At 42.1% G+C, this 23,024-nt stretch overlaps 1 protein-coding gene across 1 annotated transcript in view; it reads left to right on the top strand.

Moving 5' to 3' along the window:
* Window positions 1-23,024, top strand: part of WRNIP1 (WRN helicase interacting protein 1) — a 202,014-nt gene that overhangs the window by 140,990 nt on the left and 38,000 nt on the right. The window contains exon 5 of the mRNA XM_082258763.1: window positions 5,448-5,603. Within this exon, the coding sequence (XP_082114889.1) occupies window positions 5,448-5,603 (156 nt within the window). The remainder of the gene's footprint in view (window positions 1-5,447; window positions 5,604-23,024) is intronic.

Here is a 23,024-nt window from a genome sequence, read left to right as displayed (position 1 = left end):
GTGCCACACTATGTGAAACACAGGCATTGCCAGTGAAAAAAATGCAAATTATTTATACTCTCCTGCCCGAAGCTGTCCTGTTTTTGGGGAGCAGTACGGGAACTGGCCCAAGAGTTCACCGACTATCTGATTCCAAATGATCCTGCTTTTTTCTTGCTACACGTATCCACTATCCCCCTGAAAGAATATAAAAAGTCGATCTTGCGCCATGTACTGAATGCAGCCAAATCCTGTGTTCCTTTGTTCTGGAAAAGGCAGTCCCCCTGAATATTAGCGACTGTATCCGCAAAATAGAGGATATTAACAAAATGGAAGACCTGCATCTATCAGCACAACACAAAAAAGAAAGCTATGATAGAACCTGGGGGTTGTGGAACCTTTTCGTCCTCTCTGACAGGGGACAAAACCTGCTCTGTCCTGTAGCGGCGAGTTTTAATTCTGATACATGACTGTAGAGGTTTCAGTTCCTAGAACACACGATGGGCTCAGGCACGCCTTCACTCCCTTCCCCCAACCCCCCCCCCTTTTTTTCCCCCCTCTTCCTCTCCCTTCTATTTCCCTTATCTACCTTGACTCTCTAACCTTTGCGTTTCCTCTTTCTTTGCTCACGTTCGTTCTTTAACAGAAAAAGAGAAAATTAAAAAGGGGACGAGGCGAATGCGAATACTTCAGAAGCAACTACACCTTCTTGCCTGTTATCCTACTGTGCCTTGGAGGCCCGTGCCTTCATTCTAACTGTCAATTTCCTTCTGTTCACCATGTTGTGATGTTTGTTGTGCTGAACCGTTACAGACATACTTTTGTTGGTATTTGTTGCTACCGCATGTTATTTCCTGCTATGTGTTGTATTCATCTGCTTCGGCTCGTCCGTCTGAATAAATAAAACAATTGAAAAAAAAATGATTTATACTCTACTTTTTAGGGTGTCATTTCTTTTTCGATTATCAAAAAATAAGTTCTTTAGCCCAAAGTGTATATTTGTGTTTGTGTTACTGCACATATCTTTTACATGAAAATGGTGATATACAAGGTCAAGGGTTACTTTAGATTAGATCCTGATGGTTTCCCTTTGACTACAGAAATAAAAAATATCTTCTCTCACCCTGGGACATTTTTAGCAAACATGCCTCCTGAAGCTTTTAGTCACTGAATTTTAAAAACCGCTTTATCACTCTCCTGAAGATATGGATTATTTCTGTGAAATGTGTTAAGAGCAGAAATCTCCAGTCTAGCACCTATTTCACTTTTTAAATAGTCAGTATAGATACCCACACTAAAAATGCTTGGTATATACCAGTGGTCTCCAAACTGCGGCCCGAGTGCAGGATGTGGCCTGCCTTTATTGGATGTGACTTGCCTTTATTTGGCGTTAGGACACTATTCCTCCATCTGACACTATCAATAGGGCACTATTCTTCCCACTAACACCATCAATGGGGCACTATTTTCTAATCCTCCTTCAGGCCACAGGCCACAGTCTGGCCCTCCTTTAGCCTAAACAACAGTAAAACTGGCCCGTTGTTTAGAAAGTTTGGAGACCTCTGGTATATATTGTAGGAGTAAAATGCAAGTGGTACATATATAGCTATTGGGTGCTGGATGAGGAAAAACGTGATTAAAGGAAATCTCTATAGTAACAGCATACACTTTAATTTTATAACATCAGCATTATAATAACAATACAAAAAGTAGTTATTATACAATCCAATGTAAGCTTACTTTAAAAATCTCCTTTTATGGAGTGCTGCCTCACTGTTGGCCATCTCTTTCCACAATTTCCTGGATTCCCTACATGCCTTGCAGCCTTGCCTCTGCTGTTTACTTTCAATTTCTAAGGACCACATATCCCATGGTACCTTACTGCCTGCAGGCAGTGATTCCTATACAGGCTCCACCTCTCGAAACTCCTCCTCCTCAGAAAACCCTGTTGTTCATAAGGCAGGCTCTGTTCTCAAAGGGCATAATGAATATGTGTCACAGAATTCAAAGAAGCAATTTACAAACTTCACGTAGTTTACAAACTACAAGATCAATCAGAGTAAGGAGTAGGCTAGAAATAATTAAAACAAAATGTTGAAATGAATATATGATCTACATTTTTATCATAAATACACTTTAGGGAGCTATAATGACTACATGTGTAAGTTATTCTGCTTTTATAATGACTAGCTGGTTTTATATTTACAGTGTGTTGGTTGTATTTACCAGAGTGTCTAAAAAGTCAGCTATTTGTCTCTTGGGCAAATTCTTGTCAATATTTTGGATGTGGTACCCTCCTTTACTAACCAATGGTCCTGTACGCTTATGTAGACAAAAAACATTCAGTGCAACTTTGCAGTACATACATGTCTTCATGTTTCATCTCTATAAAAATGCTGCAAGTTTAGCAAAATAACTGTTGATCTGCCAGTGCAACCAGTGATCTACTAACTTTCTATAGGAAGTAGACAACACTGCTTCTCCTGCACTGAATTCCCAAACTGTTATCAGCCCTTCCTGAGTTCTCTCCTGCTGGACTACAGAACTACATGTCACCATCATAACCTCTTCACATAATTTCTAGAACTCCTCATTGTTTACATTCTCAGTCATTTTCTGTATAGGGGTGAGGGTGTGGAAAATGTAAACAAGGGCAGATTATAGAGATGAGGTGCAAGGGAGGTGATTTGTTGCTCAGTAGAGGAGCGCTCAGGCAGAGCTGACAACACTTCTTAGAATTTCAGCACAGCAGAGGCATCATTGTGCTTTTCCTGCAGAATTAAATGGTACTTTTGTGTAATTGCTGCATTTTTTTGAAAAGATGGTACATAGGGAAATGTGTATGAATTGCACAGATGTAATGTACCTCTTTCTTTTTGCACAGACATGCATTGCAATAACGTTGGGAAAATATTTTACAGCATGTTGAAGAGAAGAATACTTTACTACTTTATTTTAATGTTTCTGTTGTAACACCAATAAATAATTATCATGGAGGAACTTTCTTGTCTTTTATCATGCAAATGTTCTAAAACAGTGTTGCAATTTGTTTTACTAGCTTAAGTGAAAATCAGACTTGTGGTAGTCAAGTTTGTGAGCCTCTTATCTTTGATGACTAACAGAGTACCAAATGTCAAGTAGTTTAACTTTAAGGAATGTAGAACACTGATGTCTGTTTAGTTACATAATTAGCAGGTCATCCGCATATAAATACATGCAGCTACAGAGTTTGGAGATAAAGGGCAACTCTATTTTTGTGGAAAAAAATATAGAAAATAAAATAATTATTCTAGCATAAAACATTGCTATACAAGCCATGTTGTTGTCAAAGTTACCTTTTTAATCTGCAGCCATTGTAATTTTCTGTAAAATTAAAATTCAATGCAATATGGCAACCTAGAGCCATTCTGTACCACATAGGAGCCAAGAGACCTGGCTCTTCAGTGTCCTTTAGCAGTCCTGGAACCTGTTTACATCACTGACCCTTATGTTCACCTTAGCACCTATTCCTGGCATCTCCATTGTGGACGGATAAGAATCTCTTTCCTAAAATGAGTCAGTTTCCTAGACTTTTACATTTCATGCAAAGCTGAGCGACCGATCAACTACAATCCTAGTACGGATGCAAGTTGACAACTAACCGGTCTTAGGAATCTTAGCTCATCTTCGAGTGGGACTGCCCAGCTCAAATATTCAGTATATTAGTCCACTTCCTGATGACCATTGGCCCTCCTCCTAGTGTGTGGAACATTTTTTCCTGTTCACCCCTTCTGGTTTTGTGGGATTATGTGGAATAGCCTTTTCACATGACCCCCCTTTTTGTACTGTCTATCTGCCTTTTTTAGTCTCCCCCGCTAAGCTAGGGAATATAGAATTTAGGGAAGGCAGCAGCTGGTCTTTGGACCAAGAAGTTTCAAATGCTATAGTCGAACTCTAGACAGGATGGGATAGTCATTTTAACTATTTTGGGAATACTTCTCCTGTTGCTTACTTCATGGGTTGACTTCCCCAGAAAAGACAGGTTCCTGAGTTGTGGGATTCCTCTATGGGCTTGTCTTTGATCTGACCTCCAGTGTGTTTCTGAAAACTGCAATATCTTCACCTACTGGGAAGATCTGAGATCTTTACCTGCAATAGACAGGTTGACTCACTTTCTACACTGAACAGTGTGGAGTGTGTCATTTATTGCCACATTGTCTTTCCTTTAGTTAAGATATTGTTTTCCAGATCCCCTCTTTTGATGATCCCCACTTCAAACTGTGAGGTTTCTGCATGTGTTCTTCATTCTTCCTTTCCCTTCTCTCCATTTAGATTTTATACTGTACTGTAATGACTCTCACATCTATGGCTATCTCTTGAGTAGTTGTCTGTCAGGTAACATTGTTTACTACCATGGACCTTTACTTCTCCTGTTGTCAAGGTTTAGGAGTGTTCATATTCACCTTCAGCAGTTTGACTGTCTTTTCTCTGGATATAATCTGCCCAAGATTCATGTCACTAAAGTCAAGTGTTTTAGATATGCTAGGCTTTAATCTTTGGGCATCAAACAAATACCCTTGCAGTGAAGCCTCCCCCCCCCCCCCCCCACTGCAAGGGTTAAATACTTGTTAGGCCTAGGGGTTTAGGAATAAGAAAAAGAATACTTGCCTTATTCCTCATTCCAACAGCCTTCCATCATGCTACACGAACAGTTCCCCGCAGCCACCTCTCTGAAGAGCTCTGGCCGCATCATCACATACAGCGAAAAACCAATAGTCCTGCATTGCATTTGAGAATGACAAAGGCCTGTCCACAACCTTGAGCATCGTAGGGGAGTTCTCTGGTGGAGGGGGGAATAAGGTAAGTATTGTAGCCTTTTCTATTACTCCCTAGACTGAATGTGCATTTAATGCTTGCAGGGGGGGGGGGGGGCAACTGCAAGAGGTTTTTTATTTGTAATTTTTAAAATACCGGTTTAAGCATTCTCTGCACTGTCCAATTCTTTTTTTGCTTTTGGATTTTGTATGCCTGTTAGATTTTCCCTTTTAGGGATCTTTTTTTTTTCTCTAAAACTCAGAGTAAAATGTATTTATTTATTTATTTTTACTACATTGGTTGTTTGTTTTCTCCTGTTCAGGTAGTATGGTGATGGTTGGACCTCCTCATATCGCCTTTGGGTAGCAGTGTTTCCCTTATTTTTGAATATCTGTTCCGTTCTGGAGCACCAGGTTGAGCCTAGGTGCTCACCCCCCAGCTGTGCTAATTTCCGCATTTGGGTGGTTCTTCTAAATGTATTCTCCATTCAGAATTGTATTTATTTGAAGTACTTCTATAGCACTGGCACACAGCTTTACATATATGTTAGGTGCCTAATTCACATTTATACCTACACATACTAAGGACAATTTAGACAGGAGTCAAAAGTTATTTAAAACTTTTTAAATAGAGTGATATTACTAATATTTCATGTTGCTGATTTTACATTGTAGGGGAGGAACACTACAATTGTATATCAGCATTACACAAATCTATGCGAGGATCTGATCAGAATGCTTCTTTGTATTGGCTTGGTCGAATGCTTGAAGGTGGAGAAGACCCCCTTTATGTGGCTAGACGTCTTGTAAGATTTGCAAGTGAAGATATAGGTATGTAATTCTTTTTCAACTACCTCATCTATGTCAGTGGCTGTTAAGTCATGTCACAATTATACTGCTCTATTTAGAGACTATGTACAGTGGGTACGGAAAGTATTCAGACCCCCTTAAATTTTTCACTCTTTGTTATATTGCAGCCATTTGCTAAAATCATTTAGGTTCATTCTTCTTCCTCATGAATGTACACATAGCACCCCATACTGACAGAAAAACACAATTGTTGACATTGTTGCAGATTTATTAAAAAAGAAAAACTGAAATATCACATGGTCCTAAGTATTCAGACCCTTTGCTGTGACACTCGTATATTTACAATTGGTGTGCTCATGGGAGATATACAAAGAAATATTTCTTTGTATCCATTTTCGTGCCTTAAAAGTCCCACCCCAAGGGGAATTTCCACTCGTATATTTAACTCAGGTGCTTTCCATTTCTTCTGATCATCCTTGAGATGGTTCTACACCTTCATTTGAGTCCAGCTGCGTTTGATTATACTGATTGGACTTGATTAGGAAAGCCACACACCTGTCTATATAAGACCTTCCAGATCACAATGCATGTCAGAGCAAATGAGAATCATGAGGTCAAAGGAACTGCCTGAAGAGCTCAGAGACAGAATTGTGGCAAGGCACAGATCTGGCCAAGGTTACAAAAAGATTTCTGCTGCACTTAAGGTTCCTAAGAGCACAGTGGCCTCCATAATCCTCAAATGGAAGACGTTTGGGATGACCAGAACCCTTCCTAGAGCTGGCTGTCCAGCCAAACTGAGCTATCGGGGGAGAAGAGCCTTGGTGAGAGAGGTAAAGAAGAACCCAAAGATCACTGTGGCTGAGCTCCAGAGATGCAGTCAGGAGATGGGAGAAAGTTGTAGAAAGCCAACCATCACTGCAGCCCTCCACCAGTCGGGGCTTTATGGCAGAGTGGCCCGACGGAAGCCTCTCCTCAGTGTAAGACACATGAAAGCCCGCATGGAGTTTGCTAAAAAACACCTGAAGGACTCCAAGATGGTGAGAAATAAAATTCTCTGGTCTGATGAGACCAAAATAGAACTTTTTGGCCTTAATTCTAAGCAGTATGTGTGGAGAAAACCAGGCACTGCTCATCATCTGTCCAATACAGTCCCAACAGTGAAGCATGGTGGTGGCAGCATCATGCTGTGGGGGTGTTTTTCAGCTGCAGGGACAGGATGACTGGTTGCAATCGAGGGAAAGATTAATGCGGCCAAGTACAGGGATATCCTGGACAAAAACCTTCTCCAGAGTGCTCTGGACCTCAGACTGGGCCAAAGGTTTACCTTCCAACAAGACAATGACCCTAAGCACACAGCTAAAATAACGAAGGAGTGGCTTCACAACAACTCCGTGACTGTTCTTGAATGGCCCAGCCAGAGCCCTGACTTAAACCCAATTGAGCATCTCTGGAGAGACCTAAAAATGGCTGTCCACCAACGTTTACCATCCAACCTGACAGAACTGGAGAGGATCTGCAAGGAGGAATGGCAGAGGATCCCCAAATCCAGGTGTGAAAGACTTGTTGCATCTTTCCCAAAAAGACTCCTGGCTGTATTAGATCAAAAGGGGGCTTCTACTAAATACTGAGCAAAGGGTCTGAATACTTAGGACCATGTGATATTTCAGTTTTTCTTTTTTAATAAATCTGCAACAATGTCAACAATTCTGTGTTTTTCTGTCAGTATGGGGTGCTATGTGTACATTCATGAGGAAGAAGAATGAACCTAAATGATTTTAGCAAATGGCTGCAATATAACAAAGAGTGAAAAATTTAAGGGGGTCTGAATACTTTCCGTACCCACTGTAGATCCACCTTAATGAGCAATTGGTACCATGAAATATTTAATCACATGCATAATTATTGTCATCATTAAGAATTCACAACATTGATGTTTTTTTTTTATTCTGTTGTATTGTGTAATGACAGTTTTAATAATGATAAAAGGAATTGTTAAGGCAGGAGGTTTTTTTTTAATCTTAATGCATTCTAGGCATTAAGATAAAAAAAAAAATACCTTCTGTGTGCAGCAACCCCCTCAGCCCCCCAAATACTTACACAACAAAATATGGCGCAAAGAGTGGGTTAAGGGACTCGCAGTAATCTGTGAAAATTATGACAAGGAAATAAGCATAAGTCCTGGACTAGTAAAATCACATTAAAATGGCAAAAGTTTATATAATCCATGAGGTGTAATGTCACACGCTTGTAACAGCTCCCTTGAGAATGAAGCAATTCTCTGTAAGGTAAATGGAAGACAACAAGGTGCGCCAAACTAAGCGTAGCAGATAAAATCAAGAAGGACATTTATTAAAAGTTGTCAGCCAAATGGCTACTCACAAGATGTAAGAATAAACCAGGCATAAGATAGAAAGGGAGTCTGTAGTAACTCGATGGGGGTCCCTGGTGGGGGTCCCGGGGTCTATAGCAGCATCACAGGCCATGTACAAGCAGGGCATTTGGAAGAGCTGGCTTGGACCCTGCTGTGCAGTGTGAGAACCAGTGTGGAATGCACTCAGAGCCGCACCAGAAGTGAAATCGGGACACATTTCCAAGCTTCCGCTTTTTCTTCAGATCTGGATGACTATGGGAGCTGTCAGTCTTAAATAGGCTCAACAGAGCCAGAGGGACAATAAAACAGGTGTGGAATAGATTTCTGGAGCCGGATCCGAGTGGACCATCAAATGTATATAACATGGCTGCACATACAACAGAAATACTGCAGATTATGCTAATATTAAACTATAATAAATTTAAAAACAATAATAAAAATAATAATAGGAAGAAGAAGCAATGACAAAGATATTTAAAAAGTATGTGAGCACTGAATAAAAAACTGACAAAAAGAAAAGCAAATAACCTATCTGGATGTAAATAGGTCAAGAGTAAAATTAATAAACCAGGTAGATAATAATAAAAAATAATGAACAATAAAAAAAAAAAAGAATACTAATGGGTATATGTATAAGAGTGATCTAATTCGTACTGAATTGAGTGGACCCAGATTGAGATCATTAGTGTAATCATGAATGGTGAGACCAAACGTATTATATCTTGATAGTGACCAAATTACTAACATTTTAACTATTTACTTACCACCTTACAAGATATAGGTGGTGAACTCAGAGGCTGGAACAAAAGTCCAAATACCTGAAAGAATGTATAAGGGTATTGCTGGAGAGGATTATACATAAGAAACCAATATAATAATAAAATATGTCAAAAGACCATGTTAAATAACTGTATTTACTTCAGTTTCTTCGTTGAGGCCATGTGGCACCAAAGTGTAGATCCAAAAAGTTTCTTGTGTACATAAACGTGGGAAACGTTCAGCTGGAGAATATTTATCTGGTTTGGACTCAATAATCCCCACCTGTAATTCAGCAATAGCTTTGTGATGGTGTTCAGCAAAATGGCATGGGACACTATGTTTTGGACTGCCCTCCTGAACCAACTGCCTTTGGTCTCGCCCGTAGAGTCTTAATGGTTCTCCCAACATAGAGCATACCGCAGGGACAGGACAGGCAATACACAACATATGTTGTGGGGCAAGGCGCAGATACCATGTCTCATTCTTGAGAGTCTCAATCACAAGGGTTGCACAGTTTCACCACCGCAGCTATCAACTCTGATCATGCCTCTCTGCTTTTTTACAGGTAAATGTCTTCTCCTATCCATATGTAAACCCTGCTCTGCTTAACTATGACACTGCTCTTTATTTTTTGGTAAATGTCTTTTGCTATCCATATGTATACCCTGCTCTGCCTGACTATGACACTGCTTTTTTTTTTTTTTGGTAAATGTCTTCTGCTACCATATCTTTAGAATTTTATATTTAATGCTAGCGCTATAACAAATGCACTGCATTAGCAAACTGGTGCTTAACTGGTAATTGATTCTCAACTCCATTTGGTAGTATTCAAAAGACTCAATTAGCTTTTTCAACCCTTACCTGTGTCTGTGGCCGGTCTGGTATTGTCCATCTCCCCCTACCATATTCATGTGTCTCAAATCAGATCCTATATTAATCAATGGACCACCTATATGGCATAATCTCTCCCCTGTTCTGACCTAGCCACCTCTGTTAACAACAGTTCACTCTCATCATCACTGGACGCACTTGTTCCTCTAACTACACGCAGAATCAGGCCCGACCATTGCAACCCTGGAAAACTGACAGCAGTAGAAATCTCAAGTAGGGCTGAAACAACTAATCGACGAAATCGATAATAATCGATAATTACAATCGTTGTCAACGATTGTCATTATCGATTAGTTGCTCCGTCGATTAGTTGTGCTGCTTTCCCCGACTGTCAGCGAACTCCGTCTTCTCTGTGAAGCTGCAGCGTGCACACACTGTCTCTCTCTCACAGCACGGCTTCCGTGACCTCCCCCCTCCCTCCTCCTTTCCTCTCTGCCTTTCCTCTCCGCCCATTTCCTGACGTCAGTGAGGGAGTGAGTCATATCGAGGTCAGGGGGAAAAGAAACAGTCACTTCAGAAGAGGGGCCCAGGCATCTGCAGGAAAGGAGAGCCGGCTGTACTGCCTTGTGACTCCAGGCTGTGGAACCCCCTTTCTTTCTGTGTGTGTCAGGGACAGCTGCTTTTGCTATGAAATCGTTACTGCTGACCAGGTCCTGAAACTCCCCCTCCCCTCCCCCTGTGATCGGCAGTGTTATCTATTGCAAAGAAGAAAGATCGAGGAGATAGGAAACTCTCTGCCTGCTCCACCTCCTCCCTGAGTCCTGAGCTCTGCCAACCTCTGCCAACCTCCACACACCGTTCTGTGTGCACTGTAACCTGCAGTGGTTGTAGGGCCTGAATAAAGTAGTCATTCTGCTGGAAGGGTGTAAGTGGGAATGTAGCTGCAGAAAGTTGAGAGAGGGGGGAAATGTGCCAGCTGCAAGTAGACACTGGCAACCATTGCAGTGCTGGAGCTAGGGGCCAGTGAATACACATCTCCCTCCACCTGACAGACATTTCTATTTGGCACCCCTGAGGTCCCATTCACATCGTAGTGGGAATGCATGTTCCTGCACTAATTTTTTTTAGCTTGTTTTTCACACATAAGGCAGGCTATTTATTTAAATGGACAGCGCTACATTTGACAAATGCACCATAGAAGCTCTAGAACATTTTAAGGCATCCTACTTTTAAGTTTGCCACATTCTGCTAACTGTTTTTGGGGTACCATTAACAATTAATGGCACCACAAGCACTATGCGAGTTTTGCAGTGCAGGACCCTGTCAGGTAGGCTGTACGGGGCCCCGTGGTTTCTAACAGCAGCCCTGCCTGTACATACAAAGCAGCCCACCAAAAAATAGAATAAAAGCTTATCCACATAAAAGAGTTAATATTCCTTATAAAGTGCAATATTATAATAGAAAAATAAGTGATTAAAAATGTCCATATAGCACATATAGGGGGTCTTTCTATGCTCCCTATTTCATATCTATGGCTGACAGGGACGTTTTAATTCACTTATTTTTCTATTATAATATTTCACCTTATAAGGAATATTAACTCTTTTATCTAGATAAGCGTTTATTATATTATTTACAGTATATAGGAGCTTAATAAAAAAAAAAAGTTTTGGTATAAGTGCCGGTTCACACTTGTGCGGTTTGCGAGATCGCATGTAATTTGGAGCGCACTACTCCTAAATTACATGCGATCTCATGTGCGGATGCGAGTTCAACCATACACTCTGTATGGCTGAATTCGCAGCGCATCCGCAGCAAACTCGCACATGAGGCTTTTTTTGAGCCGCCTCAGAATCGGATCGCACAGTGGTTCACACTTGTGCGATCCGATTCTGTGCGAACTTGCAGATCGCACTGCAATATGCGATCGCAACTGGGGGTGTCGTTAACATTTAATTTACACCCCCTGCGTATCACATATGGCAGTGTGAACTGCCAGATGTGCGGATGCGATGGCCTTAGGCTCGGTTCACATTTGTGCGATGCGGGAATGCTGCGAATATGCAGCGTGTTCCCGCATCGCATCCGCACATCTGGCAGTTCACACTTCTGGCAGTTCACACGCAGGGGGTGTCAATTAAAAGTTAACGACACCCCCAGTTGCAATTGCATATTGCAGTGCGATCTGCAAGTTCGCACAGAATCGGATCGCACTAGTGTGAACCACTGTGCGATCCGATTCTGAGGCGGCTCAAAAAAAAGCCTCCTGTGCGAGTTTGCTGCGGATGCGCTGCGAATTCAGCCATACAAAGTGTATAGCTGAACTCGCATGCAATTTAGGAGCAGTGCGCTCCGAATTACATGCAATCTCGCAAACCGCACAAGTGTGAACCGGCACTAACACTCTGTTTGTTCATTATTATTTTAAATAAATGAAAAAAAGGCATATTGAGTTTTTTAATGATTTTATTCGATTAATCGATTAATCGAAAAAATAATCGGCAACTAATCGATTATTAAAATAATCGTTAGTTGCAGCCCTAATCTCAAGAGACATTGCTGTGCTCTTGAATGACTATGGCGTAAAACCAAATGCCTGCAGGACTTCATCCTATATAAATCTGCCCTCCTAAAAAACAATTCTTGCCTCCATGCTGCCAAACAAGCCTCCTTTGTCTCTCTCATCAATACCTTGTCATCCAGTCCCCATCGGCTCTTATCAACCTTTAACTCTCTGCTTCGTCCCCCACCCCCTCTACCCACTAGCTCACTCACTGCCCAAGAGATTACCAATCACTTCAAAGACCAGATTGATGCAATATGTGAGGACACCTTCACTGTGCGTACATCTCCTCCACTCAACATACCTTGCCTACCAGCACAGTTAACACTCCTCTTTTGAACTGGCTACTACTGAAGAGGTTACAAATATTTTCTCAGATGCCCACCTAAGTAATTTTCCACTGGATCCTGTTCCCTCACAACTAGTACGGTCACCCTCTTATTCTATCCTATGCTCCCTCGCTCACATCTTCAATCTCTCCCTCTGTAGTGGTACCTTCCCCTCCCCTCTAAAACATGCACAGATTACTCCCATACTTAAAAAGCCCTCACTGGACCTCACCGACCTGAACAACTTAATACCCATCTCACTGCTCCCATTCACCTCTAAACTTCTAGAACGCTTAGTCTACACCCGTCCTAGCTCCTACCTCAGTGAAAATAACCTTTTTGATCCATTACAGTCTGGCTTTTGCTCGCAGCATTCCACAGAAACCGCCTTAACAGTATACTTACTGCTAAAACCAATAGCAACTACTCCAAACTCCTATCACTTGTGGCCTTTGATACTGTTGACCACCCGCTCCTTCTTAATAAACTCAGTTCCCTTGGCCTCCAAGATTCTGCTTTATGTTGGTTCTCCTCCTACCTATCACAGCGCTCCTTTACCTACAACTCTATCTCCTCCTCTCCACTGCCCCTTTCTGTGGGGGTTCCCCAAGACTCTGTTCTTGGACCCCTTCTCTTCTCTATCTACAAGGCCTCCCTTGGTCACTTGATACCCACGGCTTCCAATACCATCTATACGCCGATGACATGCAAAACTATCTGTCTACTCCTCACCTCACTCCTTCAGTCTCCTCTCGCATTTCTAACTTACTTACTGACATATCAGCATGGATATCGCACCACTTTCTCAAACTAAATCTCTCTATAACTGAGCTGGTATTATTTCCCCCTCCCATGCCCCTCCATGACTTTTCCATCAAAATCAGAAATGCAACCATCAATCCCTCCCCTCATGTCAGGGTACTAGGTGTAATCCTGGACTCTGACCTGTCCTTTCAGCCACAAATCCAATCATTGTCAAAAGCTTGTAGACTTCACCTCTGTAACATCTCTAATATTCGCCCCTTGTTATCAACTGCAACCACCAAGCTACTCATTCACTCCCTTTTCTCTCGCCTCGACTATTGATACTACCTTCTCATAGGCCTACCCTGCCATAGGCTATCCCCTCTTCAGTCTATCATGAATGCTGCTGCCAGACTTATCCACCTTACCAATCACTCAGTGTCTGCCACCCCTTACATAGTTACATAGTTAGTGAGGCTGAAAAAAGACACAAGTCCATCCAGTTCAACCTATGATGTGTGTGTGTTTGCTTTTAACCGTACATTGTATACCCCTGTATGTTGTGGTCTTTAAGGTGTCCATCCAATAGTTTTTTGAAACTATCAATGCTCCCCGCTGATACGACTGCTTGCGGAAGAGAATTCCACATCCTTACCGCTCTTACAGTGAAGAACCCCTTACTCACTTTAAGGTTAAACCGCCTTTCCTCAAGTTTTAGTGAGTGGCCACGTGTCTTATTGTATCTCCTTTCTCTGAATAGTTTGTTCCTTATGCTAGGGTCGCCAGTACAGTATTTGTACATTGATATCATATCTCCCCTCAATTGGCCCCTCTCTCCGCCAAACCCTTCACTGGCTCCCGATTGCCCAGTGAGTTAAATTCAAAATACTAACCACAACATACAAAGCCATTCACAACACTGCCCCGAGCTACATCACCAATCTTGTCTCCAAATGTCACCCAAACTGTCCTCCCTGCTCCTCTCAAGACCTCCTACTTTCAAGCTCCCTTGTCTCCTCCTCCCATGCTTGTATCCAGGATTTCTCCAGAACCTCTCCCATTCTCTGGAACGCTCTACCTCAACCTGTCCGGCTATCTCCTTCTCTAGCTGCCTTCAGCCGATCCCTGAAAACGAATCTCTTCCTGGAAGCCTATCACATCTCCAACTAATCTTTGACCTCTTCTATCAGCTCATTCCCCACAGTTACAAACTCTTGTAACACCTGCCCCCACCCTTTAAGATTGTAAGCTCTTCTGAGCAGGGTCCTCTTAATCCTTTTGTATTTTATTGTATTGTAACTGTATTATGTCTCTTTTATATTGTAAAGCGCTGCGTAAACTGTTGCTATAAATCCTGTATAATAATAATATGTAGTGGAAGGGTTGTAAAATGAATCAATGGTAAAGGTTCCACCATTGGCTGTAAAGGTTTGTTTTTTGCCATGAGGAACATGTGCACAGATGAGACATAAAGATTTTTTGCAACAAAACATTTCCACCAAAGGAATGAGGGTGAGTTGTTTGGTGGTAGTTACTTTGGTACAAGATTTATTTTGTCAATTTTGTCAGATGATGTCAAGTGGGGATCCTGAGTCAAGATGGACCAGTGTTTTTTGAAACTTTTTACCATTTTACAATGGACTGCACCCAGTATCATGCAGTCCATTTTACAATGGACTGCATGATACTGGGTGATAAACCTGATGGTTGGCATAGCTGGGGGCAAAACTTGCCCTCATAGCTTTGCCTTGCTTTTGAAAATAATAGTCCCCGTCAAATAAAAAATAGTTGTGTTCCAAGCAGAACTTGGTGGCTTGAAGAATGAATTCAGTCTGCTCAGGGTTAAGAAAGGGGTCCTCAAATGTGAAACGCCCAAAAGCCACCTTTGTGGGGTATTGAAGTGTACAAGGAACAGACATCCAAAGAAACCCAGAGATAAGTAGGCTCTCAAGTGTAGGGATGTAGTAATTCTAAAAGGTGGGTACCATCCCAAATATATGAAGGGAGGGCCTGTGCTAGCGGTTGGAGAAAGTAGTCAATCTATATAGAGAATAGCTAGATGTAATGCTATCCATAGAAGCTACAATAGGACGCCCTGGTGGATTCTGCAAGTTTTTGTGAACCTTCGGCAGATGGTAAAAATTGGGAACTTTAAAAATGGCTTGCGAAAACATGCTGTCTCTGTTTTAGGAAGTATGCCAGCCGCTTGTGCATCTGCCACTAATTTATGTGATTCCTCAAGAAATTTGTTTAGGGGGTGTCAGGGAAGAAGCCTGAGAAGAACTGGCAAATATGCCAGTGCCCAATATGGCCACGCTAATTCGTCCATACGCATTAGCGAAAGGCGCGCAATGGCGAATCGTCATACGCAACGGCGCATTGGGGTAGGCAGAATGTGCTAATTGCCAGTGTTCCCTGGCCTATATAAAGACATCAGTGGCTATCATAAATTGCTGGATTATCTTCAGCTTGTATCCTATGTTCCTGTGCCTTGTGCTTCTTTTTGATTACCAGTTACCAACCCGGCTTATCCCTGACCTGCTTTGGCTTCTCTCCTGGCTTTGAACCCGGCTTGCTTCACGGACCTGCTCCTGTCTATTCCAGATTGTCTTCCTGTGTTTGACCCTGGCTTGACCTCGACTACTCTATCTGCCTCTGTCCCTGATTGACTTCCAGTGTTTGACCCTCGGCCTGGCTTCTGACCTTGCTCTTGCTTTTCCTACTGTCAAGACCCGCCAGTACCTCCAGAGAACCATTGGCTGTGACCACCTCCTCTACCGTGGGTGTCCTCGCATCTGGCTTCATCAGGCAGCTTCACCTGCAGGAAACCTGACAGAAGGGCCACCAAGACCAGTGATCATGAAATTTCTCTTCTTCAAGGACAGAGAAACAATACTAAGAAAAGCCAGAGAATTTAAGAAAATTAGATTTAATGGGGTAAAATCTCGCTCTTCCCAGATTTCTCTGCCAAAGTGCAGAGAAGAAGGGCAAAATTTATAGATATCAAGAGGCGACTTCGGCAGTTAAATATACAATACGCAATGCTATATCCGGCGTGGTTGAGAGTCGCAGAGCAAGGAATGGTTCAGTTTTTTGATACACCTGCCTCAGCTTGGTTGGAAAAGAATGACCTGACTGTATCATTTCTGAGATAAAAGGAGCATAGGATTGGAGTTATGTTTTAAGAGTGTTTTTTTTTTTTTTTTTTTTTAACACTGACACAAGATATTTTTGTAGGAAGTACTTCTGGCCCTTATACAAAAATGAGTAGGAAACCACAATTAACACCCTTAAGGGATTTTTTTTTTTTTTTTTTTTTTTTGATTGAAAGCACAGATGTAGGCATAAAATTGAGTGTGAATCAGGCATGTTGGAATATTATCACGGAAACGTGTTTAGAAATTTGTTTAAGAGTAGTCACTATAAGGGAAGAGGTAAAGGGCATATATATTTTTTTCTCTTTTTGCTCTTCATTACTCAGAAATAGGATGGATGGGGAAGTAATGATGTGTTCACAGAATGTGAGGGGTTTGGGAGATTTGTTAAAAAAATAGCTCTTTTTAAGACTGTATTAACCCTTAGGATATCGGTACTATACCTACAGGTAACTCATTTAACTGATGAAACAATAACACGCTTAAAGTATAAAGGGTTTCCAAACTAATACCACTCAGTGTATACATCATACTCAAGAGGTACGAGCATCTTAATACACAGAACAGTGGGATTCTTATGTAGACAAATCAGAATAGATAAAGGAGGACATTTTGTAATGCTTACTGGCTAGGAAGCCAAGTGTGCTGGCAAATGTACATATCCCTCCCTCCTTTAATAGAGGTGATTAAGCATCTGTTAGAATTCATAACTGATAAACAGGGGTGCCAGTCTTATTGATTGGAAATCTCAAAACGGTCATGAATACTCAGGTGGATAGATTCCCTTCAGGAAGGAGACCGGAATGGGGCCCTTACACATCAATATTTAGGATACTCAAGGAAGTGGGCCTGAGGGACATCTGGTGGAAATGCTTTCCAACAGCCCAAGCCTATTCATGTGATGCTGTAACACATGCTTCACTTTCTAGAATAGATATGGCAATAGGAAATGACAGTCTTGCCTCTGTAGTAACAAACATTAGATATGAGGCTAGGGGATTGTCAGACCATTTCCCCTTTGGTCTTGACATAGAGGTTGGGGAGGGATGGGGACAGGGGGGATTGGAAAGTTAATCCTTTTTGGTTACAATTAATTTCCCCTAAAGATCATATAATAAAGCTACTTTGGGAGTTCCTAGAGCATAATAGACTAGCAGCACCACATGACATAGTATGGGACACCCTTAAAGCTTATCTGAGGGGAATTATAATCCAGCAAATATCCAAAAGAAAGAAAGATACTAAGGATTTGGAAGCAAATATAATGGAGAGAGTGTTGGAGTTGGAAATAATATATGTAGAAGACCCATCAGCAGATAACGTAACTTTGTGGACAGAAGCGTAGAAATTATATCAAACATATCAAACACTGTCCTTGAAGAAAGCTGAAAACAAAAGGGTTTTTTTTAAGCAGGCTCACTTTGAAGAGGGAGATAAATCTGGACATATGCTGGCCCTTCTGGCAAGGTCTCAGAATGTGGGTATGTCTACCATAATGTCTATAGAGACATGATCTGGTAGGACGACCATGTGTCCAGAAGAAATAGTGAATGTTTTTAAAAATTATTATCCAGATCTACAGTATATAGCTCCCAAGTAACAAAAGGGAATAGAGGATCGGAATCTGATTTTATACAGGGTCTGCCTTATCCGCAGCTCTCGGAGAGTGATGGGGCACTATTGGAAATGCCTGCTAATGTTGAGGAGCTGTGAGAGGCAATAAAGGAGCTAAAGCACCAGGGCCAGATGGACTATCAAATGAGATATATGGAGAAATAATGTTGCCAGAGCTGTTGCAGATACTGAATGAAGTGTTGAAGAAATAAAGATTTTTTATTAATAAACACCCACCAAAGGAATGAGGGTGAGTTGTTTGGTGGTAGTTACTTTGGTACGAGATTTAATTTTGCTGGGCGCAATTTTGCTTTTGACACTGGGTGCCTTTCTATATGCAAACTTGGAACGTGTAGAAATAGATGTAGAAGTAGGGATCCTGAGTCAAGCTGGACCAGTGTTTTTTGAAAATGTTTTTCATTTTACGATGGACTGCATGATACTGGGTGATAAACCTGGTAGTTGGTTCTTGAGTCTTTTTTGACTGAGGAGGAAATGCTCTCTGTCATGTAGAAAGAACGTGCCTCGTCAATCAAATGGGAAGGATAACTTTTATCCAAAATGTTGTTCTTTAGGGTAAGGCTCTGTTCCTTATAGTCCTAATCTGTTACAGTTATGTCTGAGGCGATGAAACTAAAGTTACATACCAATATAAAAAGCAAACATACAATCATTTCTTAAACATCCCTCCCCACCTCCTCTCACCCCCCCCCCCTCCCTCCTCTCTCCCTCCCCAAAACCTTCTTAAAATTATACTATTCAACTAGATGTTTTTCACATAACTACTACCCCAGGTACCAGGCCAGTAGTCTCTATCCATGCTTTCCATGTTCTTTCAAACCTTTTTATATTTCCTTTTCTTGTGTAAGCCATGTTTTCTCTAATAATTATATTATTAACTTTTCTTAACCAATCTAATATATATGGTGGTTCAGATTTTATCCATTTCCCTGTTATTACTATTCTGGCTTGGTATTAGCATTTTAAAACTGCTGTTTGCTTGATCCCATATCCTCCTTTCTGCTCCATATACGCCAATATACACAAAACCAGATCCAATTGTAAATTTATTTTAAATACTGAGTTTATTTTATCCAACACCTCCTTCCAGTATCTATGTAGCTTGGGACACCTCCATAGCATGTGGATCAGGTCCCCGACTGCAACTTTACATCTGGGGCAGAGCGCATCTGGTCTTTCCCCAAACGAAAACAATTTTTTGGGGGATATTAAATGCTCTATGGAGTATATAGAATTGTGTGAGTTTCTGAGACACTGAAAAGGATAGTTTGTCTACTGAGGTTACTATGCCATCCCATTGGGCATCTGTCAATTTCCCCAGGTCCTCTTCCCATTTTATTCTGCTAGCCAATTGGGAGTCCTTGTCCATTATTTCACTTGTATATTTTCATATAATTCTGAAATCAACCCTTTTAAAGATGTAACCTTTTCAGCAGAGGGATTCTACTCTAAACTAATCCACCTTCCTTAAACTGTGTTGCAAGAGCATGTCGTAATTGCAAATGCATATAAAAGTTTCTATTCAATAGCCCAAATTCTTCTTTAAATTCCTGAAAAGTCTTCAATATCCCTACTTTATATAACTGTGATAGTTTAGTCACTCCTTTCCAAGTATTGGAATTTCCTATTCTCTTAGGTTCAATTAAATTCTCATTATCCTAGATGGGTGTGTAATCCGTAAGTCCTGAATAACCAAATAATGATCTTATTTTATTCCATACCTTCCCCAATAATTTTACTGTTAAACTCTGTCTCACCCCACAAGTTTGCCTCTATAAATGATTTGTGAGGGACATAGGACAGCAATGCCCGTGAGTTATAAAAGGTAGTGTCGTTAACCGCTTCCCAGTCTCCCATTTGTTGTAATTGGGCTGGCTAGAAGTAACTCCGTGGATGAGGTACGGCTAAACCCCCCTTATTTTTTGGTAGCTGCAAAATTCGTAAACAAATTCTAGCTTGCCTTTTCCTCCAAATCAGTTTCCTAAAAAGCCTCTCCAGTCTCTTGAGCCTTATTTCAAGGATCCACATTAGGGAATTATGCAGAATATACAGGGGAAGCCATATCATTTTATTCAGATTGCAGTGACCCATTACTGATAAAGGAAGGTGACTCCGCGTCTCGCATTTTTATTAAAGGTACTAGATATTCCTGTATATATAACCTGGGATCAGCTGTTATAATTATTCACAGATATCTAAAACTTTTGACCACCTGCAGACAATTGACTTTTCCCGGCAGCTCTCACATCAACCTATCAACCGGGAGAAGAACAGATTTCTCTCAGTTGATGGAGAGCCCCGAAAACAAACCAAATTTTTTAACCATAACCATCGTTGCAACCTCTGAGTAGTTCACATCTTCCAGAAATAAAAGAAGATCATCCACATATAGCAATATATTTTCCTCCACTTTTCCTCTTCTAAACCCTCTTATACTCTCCGCTGTTCTAATGGCTATGGCCAAAGGGTTTAGTAGGGGTGATAGCAGACACCCCTGCCTCATCCCACGGAACAGTGGAAAGCAATCCGAGGATCTCCCACCAATTTTCACTTTCCCTCTTGGATTGGCATATAACAATGTACCCAATTCGTAAAGATGGGACCCACCTTAAATAATATTAGAACCTGCCACAAATATTTTCAGTCGATGCTATCAAATGCTTTGATAGCATCATCAAGGGACAATATAGCATGTGATCCCAACCTTTCTGTTGGGATTTGTAGATTTAGGAATAATCTCCTAACATTTAGTGATGTTGATCTTCCTGAAATGAATCCACATTGGTCCGGGTGAATTATAGTGTGAATTATTTTTACCTAATCTACTAGCCAATATCTTTGCCAGTATTTTAACATCTGTATGAAGCAAAGATATTGGTCTATATGATGTGGGGTGAGTTAAGTCTTTCCCTTCTTTTGGTATTACTATAATAGTAGCCTCCATCATCGACATTGGTAATCTACCTTTCTCACCTGTGCACACATTCCTCATGGCAAAAAAACCTTCACAAACAATGGTAGAACCTTTACCATGGATTCATTTTACAACTGTTCCACGACATAGGTTGTGTATTGCCTGTCCTGTCCCTGTGGCATGCTGTATGTTGGGAGAACCATTAGGACTCTACAGGCATGGTTCAAGAGCTGAACATTTTGCTGAACACCATGACAAAGCTATTGCTGAAATACAGGTGTGGATTATTCCATACCAGATAAATATTTTCCAGCTGAAAAGTACTGTGGGCGGGCTGCAAGTGGTTAAAGGAAACAAAAACTGTAAGATTTTGAACAGGGTTTTAGTTTTAACCACTTCAGCCCCGGAAGATTTGACCCCCTTCCTGACCAGGCCCTATTTTGCGATTCGGCACTGCATTACTTTAACGGACAATTGCGTGGTCGTGCGAAGCTGTACCCAAATAAAATTGATGTCCTTTTTTCTCTTACGTCCTCCGACAGTCGCCGCCACTTCATATTCATCACTAATGGGGTTATTGACCTTTGCTCCGCAGGAGTAGCTAGGCAACAAAATAGTTAATATCAAAGCTTTTAGCATATCCCACCCCTAGGGGGTGGTCCCCTCAGTCAATACCTCCCTGCATTCCCAACTCAGTTTCTAATGCCTAGCTTAGGAGTAGGCTGGCTGTTCCTGTGCTGGGGCTCTCAGTCTCAGCTTCTTTTCTCTTTTTGATTTTATTTGGAGTTTTTTTCTCTTTCTTTTACTTAGCTGTTTATTTTCAGCATTAGTTAGCTTCTTCTGATGAAGATGATCGTGCGGAGCTGGGTCTCGGACTGGCCACCCTGGATCCCAGGGCTCAGGGCCAGGGGCTTCCCAGCCTGCCATCGAGCGTTCAGCACAGGTTTCCCTGGCACATTGAACGACCCATCCCTGTTCGCTGCAGGGATGCTATCTGTGAGGTGGCTACCTCACTGGACGCCATTGCGGTTTCGCACCGCAGTTCCATTGCGTCACGGCTGCGACACTCCCTGTCCTCAGTACAGCGGTTTGGTCGCTGGAGCAGGCTCCCCACGCCATCCGGACTGGTAAGTGTAAATCTATGTGGGGACCTGTCTATTGGGTGTCAGTCTGGGACTGTGTGACCCTGCATGTCTGTGTGGCTGCTGAGCTCCCTGTCAGTTCCTGTGTGGAATTACTGCCTGTGTGTGGGCTGCGAGGGGGGGGGGCTCTCCTGCTCTGCTGAGTGCATACATGAAGCAGTCTGGGTTTGGACATGCTGTGCGGCGATCGTTGCGGCGATCCGCATTTTTTGCGGCAGAATGATGGTGGCCGGTCCTGTGTGGTAAGGCGCAGCGTTTTGGCGCCAAACGCCGCCATTTTGGCAGTGATCGATCAGGCCACATGTCGGCGCCATTTTCTATTTGCCTATGAAGTCCTCAGCCGAGCGGCCATGTTTGTGTAGCCTTACATAGGCTTTACAGGGGCGGTCAGTCATTGCATCACTTCCTTTTGCTCTGGGACAGCGATCGGTGGCAGCAGCCTGTGTGATCTCTCCAGGTTTTTACCTTTCCATTTTCCTGTATTCCTTGCCTAGTGTTCTTATCCCTGTGGGGGTCGGTGTATTCAGTGGGTGCGGTGGGCTACGCTCGCCGCGATCTTAAAGGGGCAGTACTCCTTTTTTTCCTAATACTACTGGGGCATGGATTCTCAGGATTGCAAGTTTCCTCCCGCCTTGGTGGGGGGCCAAGGGGCTGCTGCTTCCCCCGAGGGGGCTGATCTGGCTACTATTGTGGCAAATTTGGCAGCTCAGGTGCAGATGCTGGTGGCTGATCGATCCACAAAACGGCCCAGAGTGTCTATTTCCTCTGATTCAGAGGGCGATGGGGCTGCTATGGCTGGAGTGCCCTTCTCAGGGTCTCACTCATCTCTTGACCTTGTGGGGTCTGAGGGGGAGGCTGAGGTGGAAGGGGTTGATAATTCTCCCCCTGGCTCGTCTGAAGAGCTTGCACTCATGGATGAGTTGGTTGCTTCTATCAAGCAAACGCTGCATTTGCAGGATGAACCATGTCCTCGTGTTTTGATGTCCTCTTATGGGACGC

This window comes from Pelophylax lessonae (genome assembly GCF_965119305.1).
Source record: "Pelophylax lessonae genome assembly, chromosome: 5".
NCBI classification, from domain to species: domain Eukaryota; kingdom Metazoa; phylum Chordata; class Amphibia; order Anura; family Ranidae; genus Pelophylax; species Pelophylax lessonae.
Note: the sequence above shows the minus strand (reverse complement) of the source record. Positions and strands in the feature narration are given on the sequence as shown.